Source organism: Leucopleurus acutus (genome assembly GCF_964270905.1).
Source record: "Leucopleurus acutus genome assembly, chromosome: 3".
Lineage (NCBI taxonomy): Eukaryota > Metazoa > Chordata > Mammalia > Artiodactyla > Delphinidae > Leucopleurus > Leucopleurus acutus.
The window spans coordinates 10,893,649-10,910,366 of NC_139145.1; the positions used below are offsets into that span (position 1 = coordinate 10,893,649).

Consider the following 16,718-nt stretch of genomic DNA (forward strand, 5'->3'; position numbering starts at 1 on the left):
AAATTTGTGAGCCCAAGAGCTTCCCAACAGATCGGATAATTAACTAATCTGATTCCGCGATACTGTAAAATGAAATATATCAGTATTTGAAAGATCTCTGTAACTCAGTAAACTAATATTTTCTAATGTTCGATGGTATTACAAACTCAAACATGAGTAAAAGATCATTCAGGGAGAGAAAAAACAAATCTAGGCAGAAGAACCCAAAATAATTTGTGTAGACGCTCCACTCTCAAGGTGGAGCATGACTCCGCATCCCTTTCCTTAGGTGTGAGCTGACTTCCTTCCAAAGGGCACAGCACGGAAAGGGAGAAGGAAAGTAACTTTACAGTGAAGACACCTGACATACACCCAGGTGATCAAGGTGTGACAAGTCACACTGATGGCACGTGCCCTGGACACGTGTGATGAGAAGGGCACTTCCCCTCTGAGGTCCTCCTCTCCAAAACCCAGTCCAACCATGAGAAAAACACCAGACAATTCCAACTGAGGGCCATTCTACAGAACACCTAACTCCATACCGTCAAGGTTGTCAAAACCAAGAAAGTCTGAGAAACTGTCTCAGCCCAGAGAAGCCTAGAGACATAACGACAAAATGTCATGTGGGATCCTGGAACAGAAAAGGTATGTAAAAAAACAGGAAATCTGAATAGACAATATAGACTTTGGTTAATAGTAATTACTCGTGACAAATGTTCCACAGTAATCTGTTAACAATGAGGGAGACTGGGACAGGGTGTGCAGGAACGATCTTTGCAAACTTTCTGTAAATCTAAAACAATCCTAAAATTTTTTTTTTAATTCTTCTGTCCAGGGACTTCCCTGGTGGCGCAGTGGTTAAGAGTCTGCCTGCCAATGCAGGGGACACGGGGTTGAGCCCTGGTCCGGGAAGATCCCACAGCCACAGAGTAACTAAGCCCGCCACAACCACTGGGCCTGAGCTCTAGAGCCCGCCAGCCAACTACTGAGCCTGTGTGCCACAACTACTGAAACCCGCACACCTAGAGCCCGTGCTCCACAACGAGAAGTCACCGCAGTGAGAAGCCCGTGCACTTCAACAAAGAGTAGCCCCCGCTCGCCGCAACTAGAGAAAGCCCGCGTGCAGCAATGAAGACCCAATGCAGCCAAAGATAAATTAATTAATTAAAATAAAGTTAAAATGATACTTAAAAAAAAATTGTTCTGTTCAAGGTGCAAGAGAGACTGACAGATTTTAATGTAACTGAGTACAAAAACTTCACTGATAATCGAGGTTTCAGAGTCTACAGTGCAACTAACCGTTAGGAATGGCCACTCTGTGTTTTGGTGTCGTATTAAAGGAAGAAACACACAATTATCCAAGACTAACCAAATACTCCTCCCTGCTTGCTCAAACTGCTTCTCTGTGTCAGGCTGGATTTTCTTCACATGCTTCATCCCTAAAAACTTATCACAAGAGACTGGATGAAGAAGCAGATATGAGAATCCAGCTGTCTACTTATTAAAGAGATCTGCAAAACAGTTATTTTTTTTATAAGCAATGTTCTTTATGCTAACATGTAATGGGTTTATTATCGTCATCTTTAAATAAATAAGTTATTTTCAGATTTTCTAACACAGTAAATGTCAACATATTTTCCACACGACCAAAGGTTCTCTGGGGTCCAGAGATGGAAAAGGGGCTGCACCAGTGCTTTCAGCAAAGGGTTTCCTGTCCCCATCACAGATGCCAGTCTGAGCAGAGGTTCCCAAGTGCAGTCCTCCTGATATACCGCAATCCACGTGGTTTTTTCATGCTGCCAAAGTTGAGTTTTGAAAAGCAAGACGTACTAAAAATTTAATAGGACTCACCACACATATACGCCGTAATTTCCCTATAAAACCTATTCAATTATAAGACAACAAAATTTGGTAACCCTGTTCCTGTGGCCTTAAAAAGCGGCAACTGTACAGGCCCCACAGTTACCCAGTTCACAGAGAACTTGCCACTGCCCAGGGCAGCTTGGACACCCTGCATATGCAGATGGGCAGGCCAAGCACAGACTTCCCATAGAGGCAGGTCAGGCACCCCAGGCCCCCAACGCCAGGAAACTATCCTGCATCTCACGCCCCACTCCCCCCTTATGCCGCACTGCAGGCAAAGGCATCTCCTCCCTCCTCCAGCATGTCTACCTCTGTTCTCACATGCAGGCATCCAGCAAACTTCCAAGCTCCACCCACATCCAGAGCATCAACTCTCCCTGCTCCAGAGGGTGGTCCATGGGCTGCATTTCCCAGCCTGACATCCGGCTCTGCTCCCACCGCCATGGGTCTTCTCAGGCCCTGGCTCCAGGCAAACACAATGGCTCCAGGGAGCTAGCTGGATGCCCGAGCACCCCTATTTCTGGGCCGTGAGCTCCCCAGGACATGCCACCCGGACTGCTCTTTCCCACAGTGCCCACAGATACCACACGTGCCTGGATTGGTTGTTCTCTTTAAAGCACTGTTGTGTTAAAGCTGCTTTTGAAAGCTATCAAGGGCCTGCTTTAAGGAACTCTGCATGTCACCAGATTTCAGTGCCCCCTAAGACCTGAAGCTTTTCAATGTGATTACATCACAACTATTTTTAAGATTTAAGCTCTAAAAATAAGCACTCTTATGGCTTGGGATCCAAGGAAGGGGACACACAGTAACGTCTGGTATGTCTCCCATCTCTCCACCCATCAGACGCTCCCCACCTCCTTCGCACTCCCCGCCTCCCCCGGGCGGGCCCATCCACAGAGCTGGATCAGCCACAGGGAACTCAGCTCCCCTCTCCCTCATTCTTGGACACCTGTGAGTCCCAAGTCTCCTTTCCATCAGTGCTGTGACAAACCTTACTGGACTATGCCTCACTTCAGAGGAGATGGTGGGCTCCAAGGGTGGGGTGAACTGTCCTGGGCTACACAGGGGTGTGAGTGAAATTGAGCCGTCAGGCCCCACATTCTTTTTTTTAACCACCTGCTATCCCCCGCTCCCTTTCAGGCTCACAAATTACAATTCGAGTGCTCATCTTCTTGAGGAAAAAACCCAGAAATCTCTTGCAATCAGGCCAGCTCTCTTTTTCCTCCAGGGCACACTCTGCTAACTGAGAAAATACTCCTCTCCTGGTATAAATCCTGCTTGCCCCACCTGGGGTGACACACGGTATGTGTGGGAAGTGCTGGGTATTCACTCCTGCTTCTACCTGTTCTACAAACAGAGCTCCCTTCATCCTTCTTCTCCACCAGGTTAGGTGGCCATGAGGGACAGGATGGGATCCCTCAGGCCAGCACACTCGCCATCCCCACCCCCAGGGTTGGTTATGGTTCCGGTACACCTGCTCTCCTCATGTCAGAGAAACTGACTGTAAGATAAAAAGCAATGTATATAAAAGCAGAGCCTCCATGGCAGAGGGCTGGCCAGAGACCCTCCCTCATGTACCACTATAGGTAGAATGTTTAAACCCACTACAGCAGTGAGGGCATTGCCTGTCAGCATGTGGCAAAGCACCAGCAGGAATACATGCCATAAGAGGATATCAGAAACTGCAATTGCAGAATTATACTGAATAATTTCAAAATAAGGAAATGATCTGCTTAATCTGCCAATCTGCTTAACTCACACATGTGTGAAGAGAAGAGGTCCTGACTGTTAAACAAACAAGTGCTTACAGCTACTATCCTGATGACTGTAGACGGTGGCTTGCTGGTTCCTGTCAGGGCAGCCACACAGTAATATCCCCAGAAGGCTGGCACTATCCAGTGAGAAACCATCCCCTCCAAGGCCAGAGGAGGGCGCCGTAAAGGCAACAGGGAAGTGGCAAAACTGTGGAGCTCCTTACCTGTCACCAGGCTGGCTCACAATATGCCCCATGTGAACTAGGTCACTCTAAGAGTTAGAAACAGGGCACCCAGAGTCTGTCACTCTGCCATCCAAAAATAATCTAATGATTTTCAGAAGTACAGGTGAACCCCTCAAAGTACAATTATTACAAACCTGGGATAAGATAACGGCCCAGAATAAAGACAGGTGGACAGAGGAGAACCGGGATGAGGAGCCCCAAGGGAAGGGGAGAGGCAGCGAATGAGGAGATGGAAAGAAGTCACAGAGGTTTGGAGAGGTGGCAGCTGAGGCAGGGGAATCCAGAACGAGGAACCGATTTCTGAAGGAACGTACCTCTCAGTTCAGCTCTTACGTGCTGAAATGCAAGCAGGCTATGGATTTCTAGTTGGAACTGATGGAGCTGCTCCCCAAGGCTGCTTGGCCCCTCCTGGAAGCCGCCCAGCCGCAGACAGAGAACTAGCAAGTGAAAGGCCAGCCCACAACAGGTGCTGGGGAGGGGCTGGGCTCCCCAAGAGCCTCCCACAGAGTGCCAAAGCCCCCCCACACACACACTGAGGGAAGTAATCGTCACACAGAAGGAACAGGCTCCTGGCTGCGTGACTTCCGAAGCTCTCACACTGTGGGGGGTGGGGTGGGGCTGTCAATCGCTGGCGACTATAGGAGGAGCCAGGGTGAGGGCCACAATCACACTCACTCAGGCTGTGAGAGAACCAGAGCCCTTTCCAGAGCCATCACGCCCACAGCTGTGTAACATTCCCCTGAATCACTCAAGGACGCACATTCCAGCAGACAGCTGGCCGGTGGGTCAGGCACAGCTGCAGTGGAGCATGGTGGGGAGAACAGGGTAGGAGGGGGGCTCGCGTCTGCACATCGCCGTGGAGGACCCCCACCCACACCCACGCGGGAAGCTGGCGCAGCAACCATCGCTGGCCTCACCCTCTGTCATGGAAGGGAGAGGGCTGATGGTCACACAAGCAGGCCAGGACCTGGACTCAGACCTCTCTGAAGACTCCATGGCTAAAACTGTAAAGCCTGAGAACACCAAGTGAGGATTAAGTTAGCTGGACCTCCACGCCTGTGAGAGTAAAACCACCCAGACATTTTTGGGGAAAGGCATGGCAGTTTCTTTAAAACAGCTCAATACCCACCTACCCTGTGACCCCAGCAATTTGACCCCTAGGTATTTAGCAAGAGAAATGATGATCGATGTCCACGCGAAAGACTTCTACGGGAATGATCACAGCACCCCAAACTGGAGACTGCCCAGTATCGGTGGACAGGCGAGTGGACGACTATGCATATCCACGCGGGAGTCCCTCAGCAAAATGCTGATACACACAACAGAGATGAATCCTAATCACGTGGAGTGAGAGAAGCCAGACCCCACCAAGCACATACTCTATGATTCCATTTCTAGGAAGTTTGAGAAGAGGCAAGATTGGTGGAGAGTGGGAGAATACACCCAGTCAGGGAGGGCAGGAAATGTATGTATGGCTCCAGGGCACTTTCTGGGGTGATAAGGTTCTGTACACAGGTGGATACATGTGTGAAAACCGCAGCAGGAGAGGCATACACGGCAGGTACCAGCAGTACTTCCTGGCGGGGCAATGCAACCCCGGGTTTACTGTATCCTTCTTCTCCCAGAGGCCGCTTGTAAAGCATGTCCACCCAAACAAGGACTCTATAACTTACGGAGTCATCTTGGAAACGTTAAGTGATGCACATACCTTTTCCTGTGGACTCCATTTCTACACAGAACAGAACAAAACAAGGCCATCCACACAATCCAACATTACAGATGACAGGCGGAAGCACTATCATGTTACTTTCAGGTTCATTTTCACTTTGGAAGAGGACTCGGGCATTAACATGGGTGTGGATGACATGCCCCACACACCACACTCACCACTGTGGGTGGTCAAGCCCTGTCTTAAGAGCAAATGATCTGCCATTGAGAATCCTAACTTCTATACAGAGTGTCGCCCTCCACTACCAAAGTCCAAAAAGAAAGATGGGGCAGTGATTCTGTCATCAAGGATACCGGCTTCAACAAAGGTGCCCTGCTTTTGCAGCCTTGGTAAACAGAGGGTGTACTTCTGGTGCATTTTACAGTCTGTTAAACCTTGCAAGAAGGCAGAAAGCCAGAAAAACTAAAGCCAAGAACAGCTCTAATGGCTCAGGTGCTACTGCCAGCTCCCAATAGGCCACAGGTCCCTCGGTAGGGATAAGAACACACATCAGAGTCCTTCCCACCCACACCATGGGGGAGACCATTGGTCCAAGTAAAGCCCTGTCCCACAGCAGAAGAGACACACGATGCAAAGCAGGGAAGGACGAGGTGTCAGACAGCTGCCTGAAGACCACGCACACCAATGGAAGCCAGGGAGACACAGTCACCATGACACCTGCCCCACACATCCACACAAGACCCACATGGCTGGCTGTCGAGCAGCAGAAATGGGGCTCCAAGTCTGCCCCTGCCCTGCCCGTGAGACCCTGGGAGCCCAGCCTTGTTTCCTCCCAGGTAAAATGAGGAAATAGAGATGGACTGCTTAGGCATCCAGTGACTTCCATCCCTAGTGAGCCACACCCCTAAAGTCGAGGCTCCCCAACACCTCTGCATATTCTTTCAAGATCCAGTACCCTGAAAAACAGCTAAGTCAGATCCTGTCCCATCATTTCTGCCCCCAGGGACGAGCATGGTACCTGCCACAGACAATCCAGGAGAGTTGGCGCCTCAGAAAAAGGCACACAAAAAAACATTTTCAGTGAAGTATGGGGGTGGCTAATCATGAAGTTCCCACCCCACACAGGCCCAGGGCAACCAAGGGACCCAGCCCTAACCTTTCAGGTGCAGAACCTCTGGAGAACAGGCTCATGTTTTACTCAGTTAAATGTTCCTCTACCCAAGAGGGGAAAAACAAAGCTCTTTTCACCTGTGTGTGGCCTAGACTATTTTTGAAGATCAACAATTTGTGACAGAAAGAGAGTCTCCTCTATAGGAAAGTGCAGGAGTGGAATCTATTTATCTCAGAAACAAAACAGAGAACCCAAAACAGCTTCCTCTGCCTGTCCCAGCTCCAGACCTCATCCAGCAGTCCAGACTTGGGGTAGAGGGAGGGCAGCACATGCTCACGAGCTTTGGGTTGGCCTCACAAGACCAACAGGATCAACCTCCAGCTCTGCGGGGTTTTGTTTTTCCCTGAGCACACTGACGGATGCCAGAACGGAAACCAAACTATTTTAACCTCATTTATATTTTTTAACATCCATATTGAGGTATAATTTACATACCACAAAATTCATCCATTTTAAGAGTATAATTCAGTGATTTTTTAGTAAATTTAGAGTTGTGCAACCATCCCTACAATCCAATTTTAGAACACTTCCATCACCCCAAAACGTTCCCTTGTGCCTGTGAACAGTTAATCACTGCCCTCACCCACCCCCAACCCCTGCCTCAGACCACCATCTGAATGCTCTCTGTCTCTGTAAGTTTGCTTTTTTGGACACTCCCTGTAGATGAAATTATACAATACATAGTCTCTGGGTCTGGTGTCTCCCCCTCGGCATGGTGAGTCTGAGCTTCATCCATGTTGCAGCACAAATTGGTAACTCGCTTCTTTAAAATTGCTGATTAGTAATCCACTGCATGGATATAGCACATTTTGTTTATCCGTGGCCTTCTGGATTGTTTCCACCTTTCTGCCTATTGTGAATCATGCTGCTATGGACACCCATGTACCTGTCTTTGTGTGGGTACACACAGGTACCTTCCTTGGACAGACTCTTAGGTCATGTGGTAAGTTCATGTCTAACTTTCTAAGAAACTGACAAACCGTTTATGCCATTTTACATTCCCACCAGCAATGTATCAGGGTTCCAGTCTCTCAGGGTTCCAGTCTCTCCACGTCCTCGCCAACACTTGTTATCGTCCTTTCTTTTTTTTTTTTTTTTTAAAGAGCTTTTATTTATTTATTTGGCCGCGCTGTACAGCATGCGGGATCTTGGTTCCCTGACCAGGGATCAAACCCATGCCCTCTGCAGTGGAAGCGTGGAGCCTAAACCACTGGACCACCAGGGAAGTCCTTTGTCTGTCTTTTTTTATGACAGCTACCCCTGAGACTTGTTTTATGGCCTAGCATATGGTCCACTCTGGAAAATGTTTCATGTGCACATGAGATGTATTCTATAGATGCCCTTTAGCCAAACAGATCAACAGTGCTCTTCGACTCTTCTAGAATCTTGCCGATTTTCTGTTTAGTTGCTCTACCAATTATTGAGAAAGGAGTACTGAAATCTCTTTTTTCTTTTTTTTTTTTTTTTGCGGTACGCGGGCCTCTCACTGTTGTGGCCTCTCCCGTTGTGGAGTACAGGCTCCGGACGTGCAGGCTCAGCGGCCATGGCTCACGGGCCCAGCCGCTCCGCGGCATGTGGGATCTTCCCGGACCGGGACACAAACCCGTGACCCCTGCGTCGGCAGGCGGACTCTCAACCACTGCGCCACCAGGGAAGCCCCTGAAATCTCTATAATTTATGAACTGTCTATTTCTCTTAGCAATCCTATCAGTTTATGCCTTAGATATTTTGGGATTCTGTTGTTAGGTACATATACATTTGTTACTGGTATATCTTCCCATGTACTGTTAAAAAATGTCCCTCTTTGGCTCTAGGAATATTTTTTTGTCTTAAAGTCAATTTTATCTGATATTAATACAGTCATTCTAGTTTTCTTATGGTTACTTATGGTATATCTTTCCTCATCCTTTTACCTAAGGATCTAATGGTTGTCTCTTATAGACAATACATAATTAGGGGGGCTTCCCTGGTGGCGCAATGATTGAGAGTCCACCTACCAATGCAGGAGACACGGGTTCGTGTCCCGGTCCGGGAAGATCCCACATGCCGCGGAGTGGCTGCGCCCGTGAGCCATGGCCACTGAGCCTGCGCGTCCGGAGCCTGTGCTCCGCAACGGGAGAGACCACAACAGTGAGAGACCTGCGTACCGCAAAAAAGGAAAAAAAAAAAAAAAAATATATATATATATATATATATATAAAATTAGGCTGGATCTTGCCTTTTTTATCTGCTCTGACAATCTCTGCCTTTTGATTGGGGTGTTTAGACTACTCACATTAAATGCAATTATTGATCTGGTTGGATTTACATTTATCCTTTAGCTGTTTGTTTTCTACATGTCTTCATTCTTTTTTGTTCTTCTGTTCCTCATTGACTGCTTTCTTTTGTGTTAAATATTTAATGTACCACAATTCTTCTGTTGATTTTTTTAAACTATATTTTAAAGTTATTTTCTTAATAGTTGCTCTAGGGATTACAATAAGCATTTTATTAACAATACAGTCTGCTTCAGATTAACACTAACCTGATCCCGGTAAAATATAGAAACTTTACTCCAATACAGCTCCATTTCATTCCTCCTGTTTTGTACTGTTGTTGACCCGTATATCACGTGTCTATATATGTTATAAATACAACAGATTGTTGTATGCCTTTGGTCAACTGCCAAAGAGCTATGGTTGTTTTTGTCAATTCTATCCAGTGTTATGGTTAATGCTTCATATGATGTTATGTCTTTTAACTAAGAAGAAATGAGAAAAAAATGTCTTTTCTATTAGCCCACATATTTACCATTTCCAGTGCTCTTTATTTCTTCCTGTGAATGTACGTTACCAACATGTCACTTCCTTTCAGCCTGAAGAACCAGCAGGTCTGCCAGCAACAAATCCTCTCAGTCTCTGTTTATCTGAAAATCTCTTTTTGCTTTCGTTTCTGAAGGAGAGTTCTGATGCACTGAGAATTCTGGGTTGACAATTTTCTTCTTTGAGTACTTTGAATGCCGTTCAGTTCCCTTTTGGTTTCCATTTGAATGTCTCAGGTGAGAAGTCAGCTGTTAATTATATTAATGCTTCCCCTGTATGTGATGAGTTGTTTTTCTCTTGCTACTTTCAAGATTTTCCCTTTTTCTCTGGCTTGTAACAGTTTGACTCTGATGTGTCTAGGTATAGATCTCTTTGTATTTATGCTACTTGAGGTTTGTTAAGCTTCTTGGATAAGCTTCTGCTCAAATACATGTTTGGCCATTCTTTCTTCAAATTGTTTTTCTGTCTTGCCCCCAAACATGTCTGCAACCTTGGGCTAATACAGCCACTGTCCCTCCCCACTTACCCATCTCCAAAACTGTCACTTTAACCAACAAGGCCATGGGCAGGGCTGCTGCCCACCACTCTAAATTGAGTGAGCCCCTTCTCACCCCTGCAGAGAAGCTGTTGGCTAGGCAGAACTTCCCTACCAAGAGAGCTGGGGAGAGGGCATGAGAGGAGCCCCAGGTCAAGTGCCACATATTCTCACCATTTTTACCCAGAGTTCAGCAGTTTCTTAAGCACAAACACTTCGCAGATTGTTGTGTGCTTCTGGTCAATTTCCAGAGTGTTGAAATGGCTGATTTTGGGGGGTCAATTCTGTGCTGCTTCATAGTTGTTTTTTTGGGGAAAGGATTTGACAATTTCTCCTCATTCAATCACTGCTGGAAGCTGCCCTCCAGCCCTGATTTATTTTGAAAATAAAACACACACACATTGGGAGACTAAGTCAGAAAAAATGCCAGAGAGAGATGAAGAGGGGAACTGCAGAGAAGGAGAGAACTGATCCTACCATTTTATCGATATCCGCATGCTCTAAATCTCCCCAATGTCGTTTAAAAAAAAAAAGAAAAGAAAAGTTGTATCTTGGTGATTTTAATTCACCAGCACTTCCTTAAAGAAAAAGGAAATTCTCTCTGCTAGAAGCCACCAGAAACCCCCCTCTAGCCTTCAATATGCCTAAACTGGGTCATAAGAATAGCACAGCATGAAAGAAAGAAGCAGTTTTTAAAAAGAGCCAAACAAATTCTAGAAAAATACTATACAGCAATGAAAAGAGTAACTATTCCTACATTCAACAACATAAGTAAATTTCACAAACATTATGTTGAATGAAAGCAAGCAAAGGGTACAGACTACATAATTCCAATTACTTAAAGTTCAAAAACAGGAAAAACTAACCTGTGCTGTTTGAAGTCAAGAAAGTGGTTACTCGGAGGGTAGTGACAAGTGGGCATGAGGGCGCTAGTAACATTCTATTTCTTGATTTGAGCTACAAGGATGTGCTCAGTTTGTGAGATGTACCAAGTGGCACATGTGTACTTTTCATTATGTATGCTATAACTCAATTAAATAAAATTCTCTATATGGAGGTTCCCAAGGGATGAGCCAGACACTCTCAATGAGGATCCAAAGACTGCCTGCTTCTAACACAGAAACCATGGCCACTCACTCCAAAAAAGATTACAGTTTTAGAATGGCTCTGGGCTGGACTTGATCCTATTATTCTGTCAAAATTCACAACTATACTTCAACAAACTAGACAGAACACTCTATGTGAGCACTCAAGGAGACACTAGCTCTATATGTGACGTCGTATTTTAAGTGAAGCTTGAAGACTGAAGGGTAGTTGTTACCAGCACTTATTTCCCTCACCACATGCCATGCACCAGGGTCAATTCTGGGCACGCATCTGTCACCCAGAGATGCAGAGCACAGATTATCATCCATTTTACAAATGAAGTAGCACGGGCCAGTATCATCTGCCCAAGGTCAGTCAGAGAGTGTGATCTGAGCCCCACTCTGCCAAAGCCGGGCTCCTTCCACAATCTCACACTGCTTCAAGAATGCCCTGGGGTCTCCCTAGTCCCACAGGAGGACCCCTGCTCTGTGTGCCTGGGTTAGTCTCTGTCTCTTGCTCTCTTACATTCTTTTATGCTCCTTCAACACTTAACCTCTCCCTCACAATTCACTGGCCTGCCCTACAGGGGAGCATGGTGATTACAGGAAAAAATGTAGACCAGGAGCCCAGGAACACAAGAGGGACCCAGTAAATCTCTGCAAGTGTGGGCTCCTCCTTCTCTTCACCCACCTGTGACATTCTGAAAGGAAAGGGAAGGGAAAGCAGACCCAAACTTAAAATTTTATTTCTAGAACTTTAAAAGAGGCCTCTGGTTTTAGAACAGGGACTGCAGAAAGCAGAGCCAGATAAAAAAGGCCTTTCTGGGTAGCAAGAACACAAAGCACACCACCCCAGACTAATACACTTCCCCAGTAGGAGGGGGTTAGATTTTCCCATTTATCTCAAGGCGGTAAGAATTTTTAAAGCTGAGAAATACTGAGTCAGACAATCTCTGAAGTCCTTAGGACGGCAACAATGTGGGGCCCAAATGAATTTAATGCAAAGACTGCAGGTTGGGGTCCCTCTGCGGGGTCAGTCAACACAAGGAGGCAAAGAGCACCAGGTTCTCCAGATCTGCACTTACTGCCCCTCACCCCACCCCGGGCAAACAGACATGGAAGGGAGTCTGCAGAGGAGGCACTGAGGGAGACAAGGGATGAACCACAGAGGGGCCACACACAGAGGGGCCGCGGGGCTTCTCAGGAGGCCATGGCCATCGGCTGCTGGCTCATGGGACATCAGGGTGTGAAGGGAGGGGTAAAGCAGGAGCTGGAGCTAGGCCTGCAATTCTCTTTACAGGGAGAAAAGAGGGTTTCTTAGTGAAGACACGGGGTGGTACACCGAGTCTTATTTCTTTCAAGCTTTTTCCTTAAAAGCTGAGGATTGGGAAAGTTACTCTTGAAGCAATCAGTATCGATGAAGGAGAAACCGAAAGAGCACATCACAGGAGTCCCGAGCACATCACAGGAGTCCCGAACACAGGGGCCCCTCCTCCCTGATGCACGGCCTAGGAGGAGTGGTGACGCACGTGAGAGGGCTGTGCTCCCGACTCTGCCCCTGGCCAAGTGACCCAAGCAGGGTGTAGCATCATCCCTGGCCTCCCATGCCCCAGATCTGAAAAGCAGGGAAGCTGGACCAAATGAAAGTTTTCCTATAAACCAGAAGCACAGAGCTAGACAGCAGGTACAAGTTTAGTGAAGGCCTGCTGTCAAGCAGGGGAGCCAACAGAGGCTACCACTCCCCCATCCTGTGAGACCCACACCCCATGCTACAGATGTCTGGGCCCCAGGGCCCCAAGAGGGAGGTCCCTTGGCCAGGACGGTGGGGGAGGTGCCAGGGCTGGAGCCCACAGCCATCTCCATGATAAGCCACCGAAAGCTGCTTCCTGTAGGCCTGACGGCGGCTTCACCCCCACAGGCCTCCTCACGCCCAGGCCTGTCCCTGGTTCCTGGACCCTCCTGCTCACCTGTGTGTGGTTCGCATGTCCACGGGCCCATCGCCCACCTGCCCTTCGCCTCTGCCCATGGCCATCGCCTCTGCGCCTCTCAGCAACCCTTGGGCTGGGCCTGCTCCCGGCTCAGGCGTCACTCTCATGTCTCCGTCAGCGTTTAACTCTGAAGCCAACACTCCTCTCTCCATTTTTATTTTCTTGCTCTCCACATCGTCCTCTGCTGGGTCCCGGTCAAGCGCTCGTTTCTGACTCCGTGTTCGGCATGCTTCTTCAGTCATTCTGAACTTTAGGGGATGGAGAAAACATGACATTTAAACTTGGCACAACGAAGTGGCTGTCTTCTCAGACTTTTCACAATGTCAGCATGGAGTGTTTTCCTCACCATGTGACAATGGCAGAAGTAGGTACAACAAATGAAGGGCCCACAAAGCGTGCCCAGGACATTTCTTCACTGCCTTGGGGAAGGCGAGGGCAGGAGCAACAGAGCATCTGGGAAGCCAAGCTATGCATCGCCCCATCCAGGGCCAGAAACCTGCAGGGGCCTGGGCAGGAACAACGGAAGGTGGCTGCTTATCAGAAAGAAGGGGGAAATCTCTGCACTCCAGACTCAAGAGCAAATAGAGGAAACTGTTCTAGATCTGAATTCCCTGCCTATGGGATCCTGAGCACCTACATGGGATTGGAGGTATCTGGAATCCAAGAAGGAGGGACCATGCTGTCTCAGGAGCAGGGTCACAGCCCAACTCCAGCCCTGCACTGCACTGATGAGGGTTGACCCTTCTACTCCTGCTTCAGTGAGGGGCAGCCTTCTCACTCCCTGCTCACCTCAGGAGGGTGAGGAGTGGGGGGGGTCACATTTAACCCTTTGACTGCCGATGAGGCGAACTTTGAGTGGGGTGAGGCCTGGCCCATCACCATGCCGGCACCCTGTACCTGCAGCATACACATATCTTGATTGAAAGAAGAAAGAAAAGAAGAAAAAAAACAGCTGAGTCAGTTTTTGATCCCATGACATCACTGGGCTCCACATGACCCTTCCCAGGATTCAGTCTGAGAGACAAAGCACTTTCCAGAAAACCAGTCTGAACCGGTTCCAGACAACAAGCTGAAGTGTTGTTAACCCTCACAGAGACAGGAGGGAAGACGGCAGTGATGTCTGTTTACAGGGAGACTGTTGGCATTCCACAACCGAGTCTGGGACACGAGTACTCGCTCTTAAAGGGGCCGCTCAGAGCCCAGCCTTGATGTCCCAGCGGGGCAGGACATGGGAAACCAGACTTCAACAGTCAGGGTCTAAAAAGCCATTCAAGAGTTCATCACTGGACAAAAAAAGAATTTAGCTGCCAGGCTCCTGAAGTACCAGTTCTCCACAGGACAGTCAATGCCCACATCTACCAACGTGGGGGCCCGGGGAGGAGCACACTGTATGAGCCCCTCAAAGAATCCCAATTCACACCTGCAGTGCGCCTACGATGAAGACCTCCTGGCTCTGTGTCCAAGCAGGCAGGACACCCAGCACCTCAGTTTCCTCACCAGCAAACACCCTGGGAGGCCTGTCCTGGGTATGGCCAAGCAGAACCAGTCCCAAAGCAGCCCACCTTCTGGAGACTTGGTGTGGGCGGGGAGAGCACAGGGCATTGAAGGGGCCCCATCACTGTATTTGGGACACACTCCTGAGCTGACTCATTTGCAAGCTCCTTAAAGGAGCTGATTTCACAAATGAGCAACACTGCAGGGCCCTGCCTTGGACTCAAACTGAAAGGAAGGAAAGTGACAGCTGCTTCGGGCTCCTGGCACAGGAGGCCGAGCGTCCGTCTGACACGTGTTAGGCCAGCGTGCCCCGGCCTGGACCCTCAGACATCTGCTCCCACGGGCAGTCCAAAAGGGTTGAATCAAGCAGGTTTCCCCGTGGCCATGTCACCCCCGCCCCTGGGGTGCTCCCTATTCCAGGCAGGGCTTGAGAAGTCTGAAGCTCAAGGGCACAGCCTATCAACTTGGCCTCCATCTGCCTCCAACCCCTCCTGGCATCCCAGCCTGCACCTGCTGCTCACCCCGTGCCACCTCAGCCCTCAGCCACCCTCCGTCCCTCTGCTCTCACCCAGATCTCCCCATCCCCTCCTTCACCTGTAGAGGTCATCTCCTCACCACCCCAGAGGGAAGCAAGGGATGCTCCCATGTCCCTCTCAGCCTAAAGTTCTAGTTTCTGTCCTTCTCCAACATGCTTTCACCACAAATGCTGTCAGCCTGCTCACTGAGTCTGTCTGTCCTGTCTCCCCATGAGCTGCAGACAAGTCACTGCCCTGAATTGAATGTCAGTCACCCTCCCCTCCTCTCCCTCACTGCGGGAGGGTTGGGTCACTTTCCTTTGGGGCACTGCCTAAACAACAGGAGCTGCTCGAACGTATGGGGAATTGCATGAGAGGAATGATTTCAGCGGCCACGTTGGATGGTGGGTACCTGTGCTCCCAGGATCAGAGAGGAGCCTATTGGGGGTAAAAGATGAAGGGAGTCCAGGACCCCAGGCACGGAGGGCCCCCCACTGGAGTCAAAGGAAATTCTGTCCCTAAGGGAGAAGCTCCCAGGCTGGCCTTGTGCCCACTGGGGGAGGGGAGGTCTGAAGTGAACAGGGAGAATGCACCCCTCAATCCTGAACTCAGAACCGCCCCCAATACTTCCCCACTTCGCCTCTGCTCCAGCCCAGCCTGCAGGGCCCCCACCCCCAGCACAGCCTCCGGCCTTGTAAACCCCAGGCTCCAATCCATGAAGCTCATCTGAACCCCAGACCCTGCATGAAGTCCCTCCTTCCTCCCAACTGCCCACATGGACTGGGGTGGGAGGAGAGGCTGATGAGGAGGTCGCTGTGCATCAGGTCACCAGACCAGCAAGGTGGTGCCCCAGTGACCTCACTTCATTGTCACTGGTGAAGGACAAGCGGTCACAAGGGGCCAGAGTAGAGCCTCACACCCATGGGGCTGCTCCCACCAGCCCCAGAGACCATGCTAGGCCACAGTTCTGGTCGGGGTCCCTAGCAGAGGACCTGGGAGACCATCTGCTTGTGTTCTGTGTGCAGTGTCAGGGCAGCTCACTCAGAAGCTGAGGGGCTGGAACTCTGCCAACCCCAGGCACGCCCTGTGCCTCTGGCAGGCTGCTGAGTGGGGGAGGGGTGCAGCAGCCTTGCCCCCCTCCCCCACCACATAAAGGGTGAGCACAGCTGGAGGGGGTGGGGCCAGCCATGGGGGATGGAGCCTCAGGCTCTGACCTCCCCCTCCTTGGGTGGAGCCTCCTCCACTGGGAAGGCGGTTGCCTTAGTGCCCACATGGGGCCCGCCACTGGCCAATCCCGGACACCGACACCACCAGGCAATTGCTCCTGGGGAGGGCAGGTGTTAGTAAGGAGTGGCCTCTCCCTCCTCTCAGCAGGAAGGACCAGTGCCCCAACCTAGCAAATCAGGGCTGGCAGCCACCGCCCTGCAGGCACAGAGGCAGGGACAGCAAAAAAAAGAAAGTTGTCAGGAAGAAACCAGCCTTGAGGAATGAAGTGCGACCTAGGAATGAAGCATGACCGACAATTTCTGCAGAATGCAGTGAGGAGGTGCATTAGAATACTTTCTAAAGAGCAGGTGAAGAGGTTGGATTACTGCAACTGACAAATTAGGATCTGCTTC

The 16,718-nt window shown here is 49.4% G+C and overlaps 1 protein-coding gene across 4 annotated transcripts in view; it reads right to left on the reverse strand.

Annotated features, from left to right (window-relative positions):
* Positions 1-16,718, reverse strand: part of GATAD2A (GATA zinc finger domain containing 2A) — a 99,151-nt gene that overhangs the window by 24,980 nt on the left and 57,453 nt on the right. For all 4 annotated transcript variants that reach the window (XM_082837319.1, XM_082837318.1, XM_082837321.1 and 1 more), the window contains one exon: positions 13,070-13,338. In XM_082837319.1, coding sequence (XP_082693445.1) covers positions 13,070-13,338 — 269 coding nt within the window. The remainder of the gene's footprint in view (positions 1-13,069; positions 13,339-16,718) is intronic.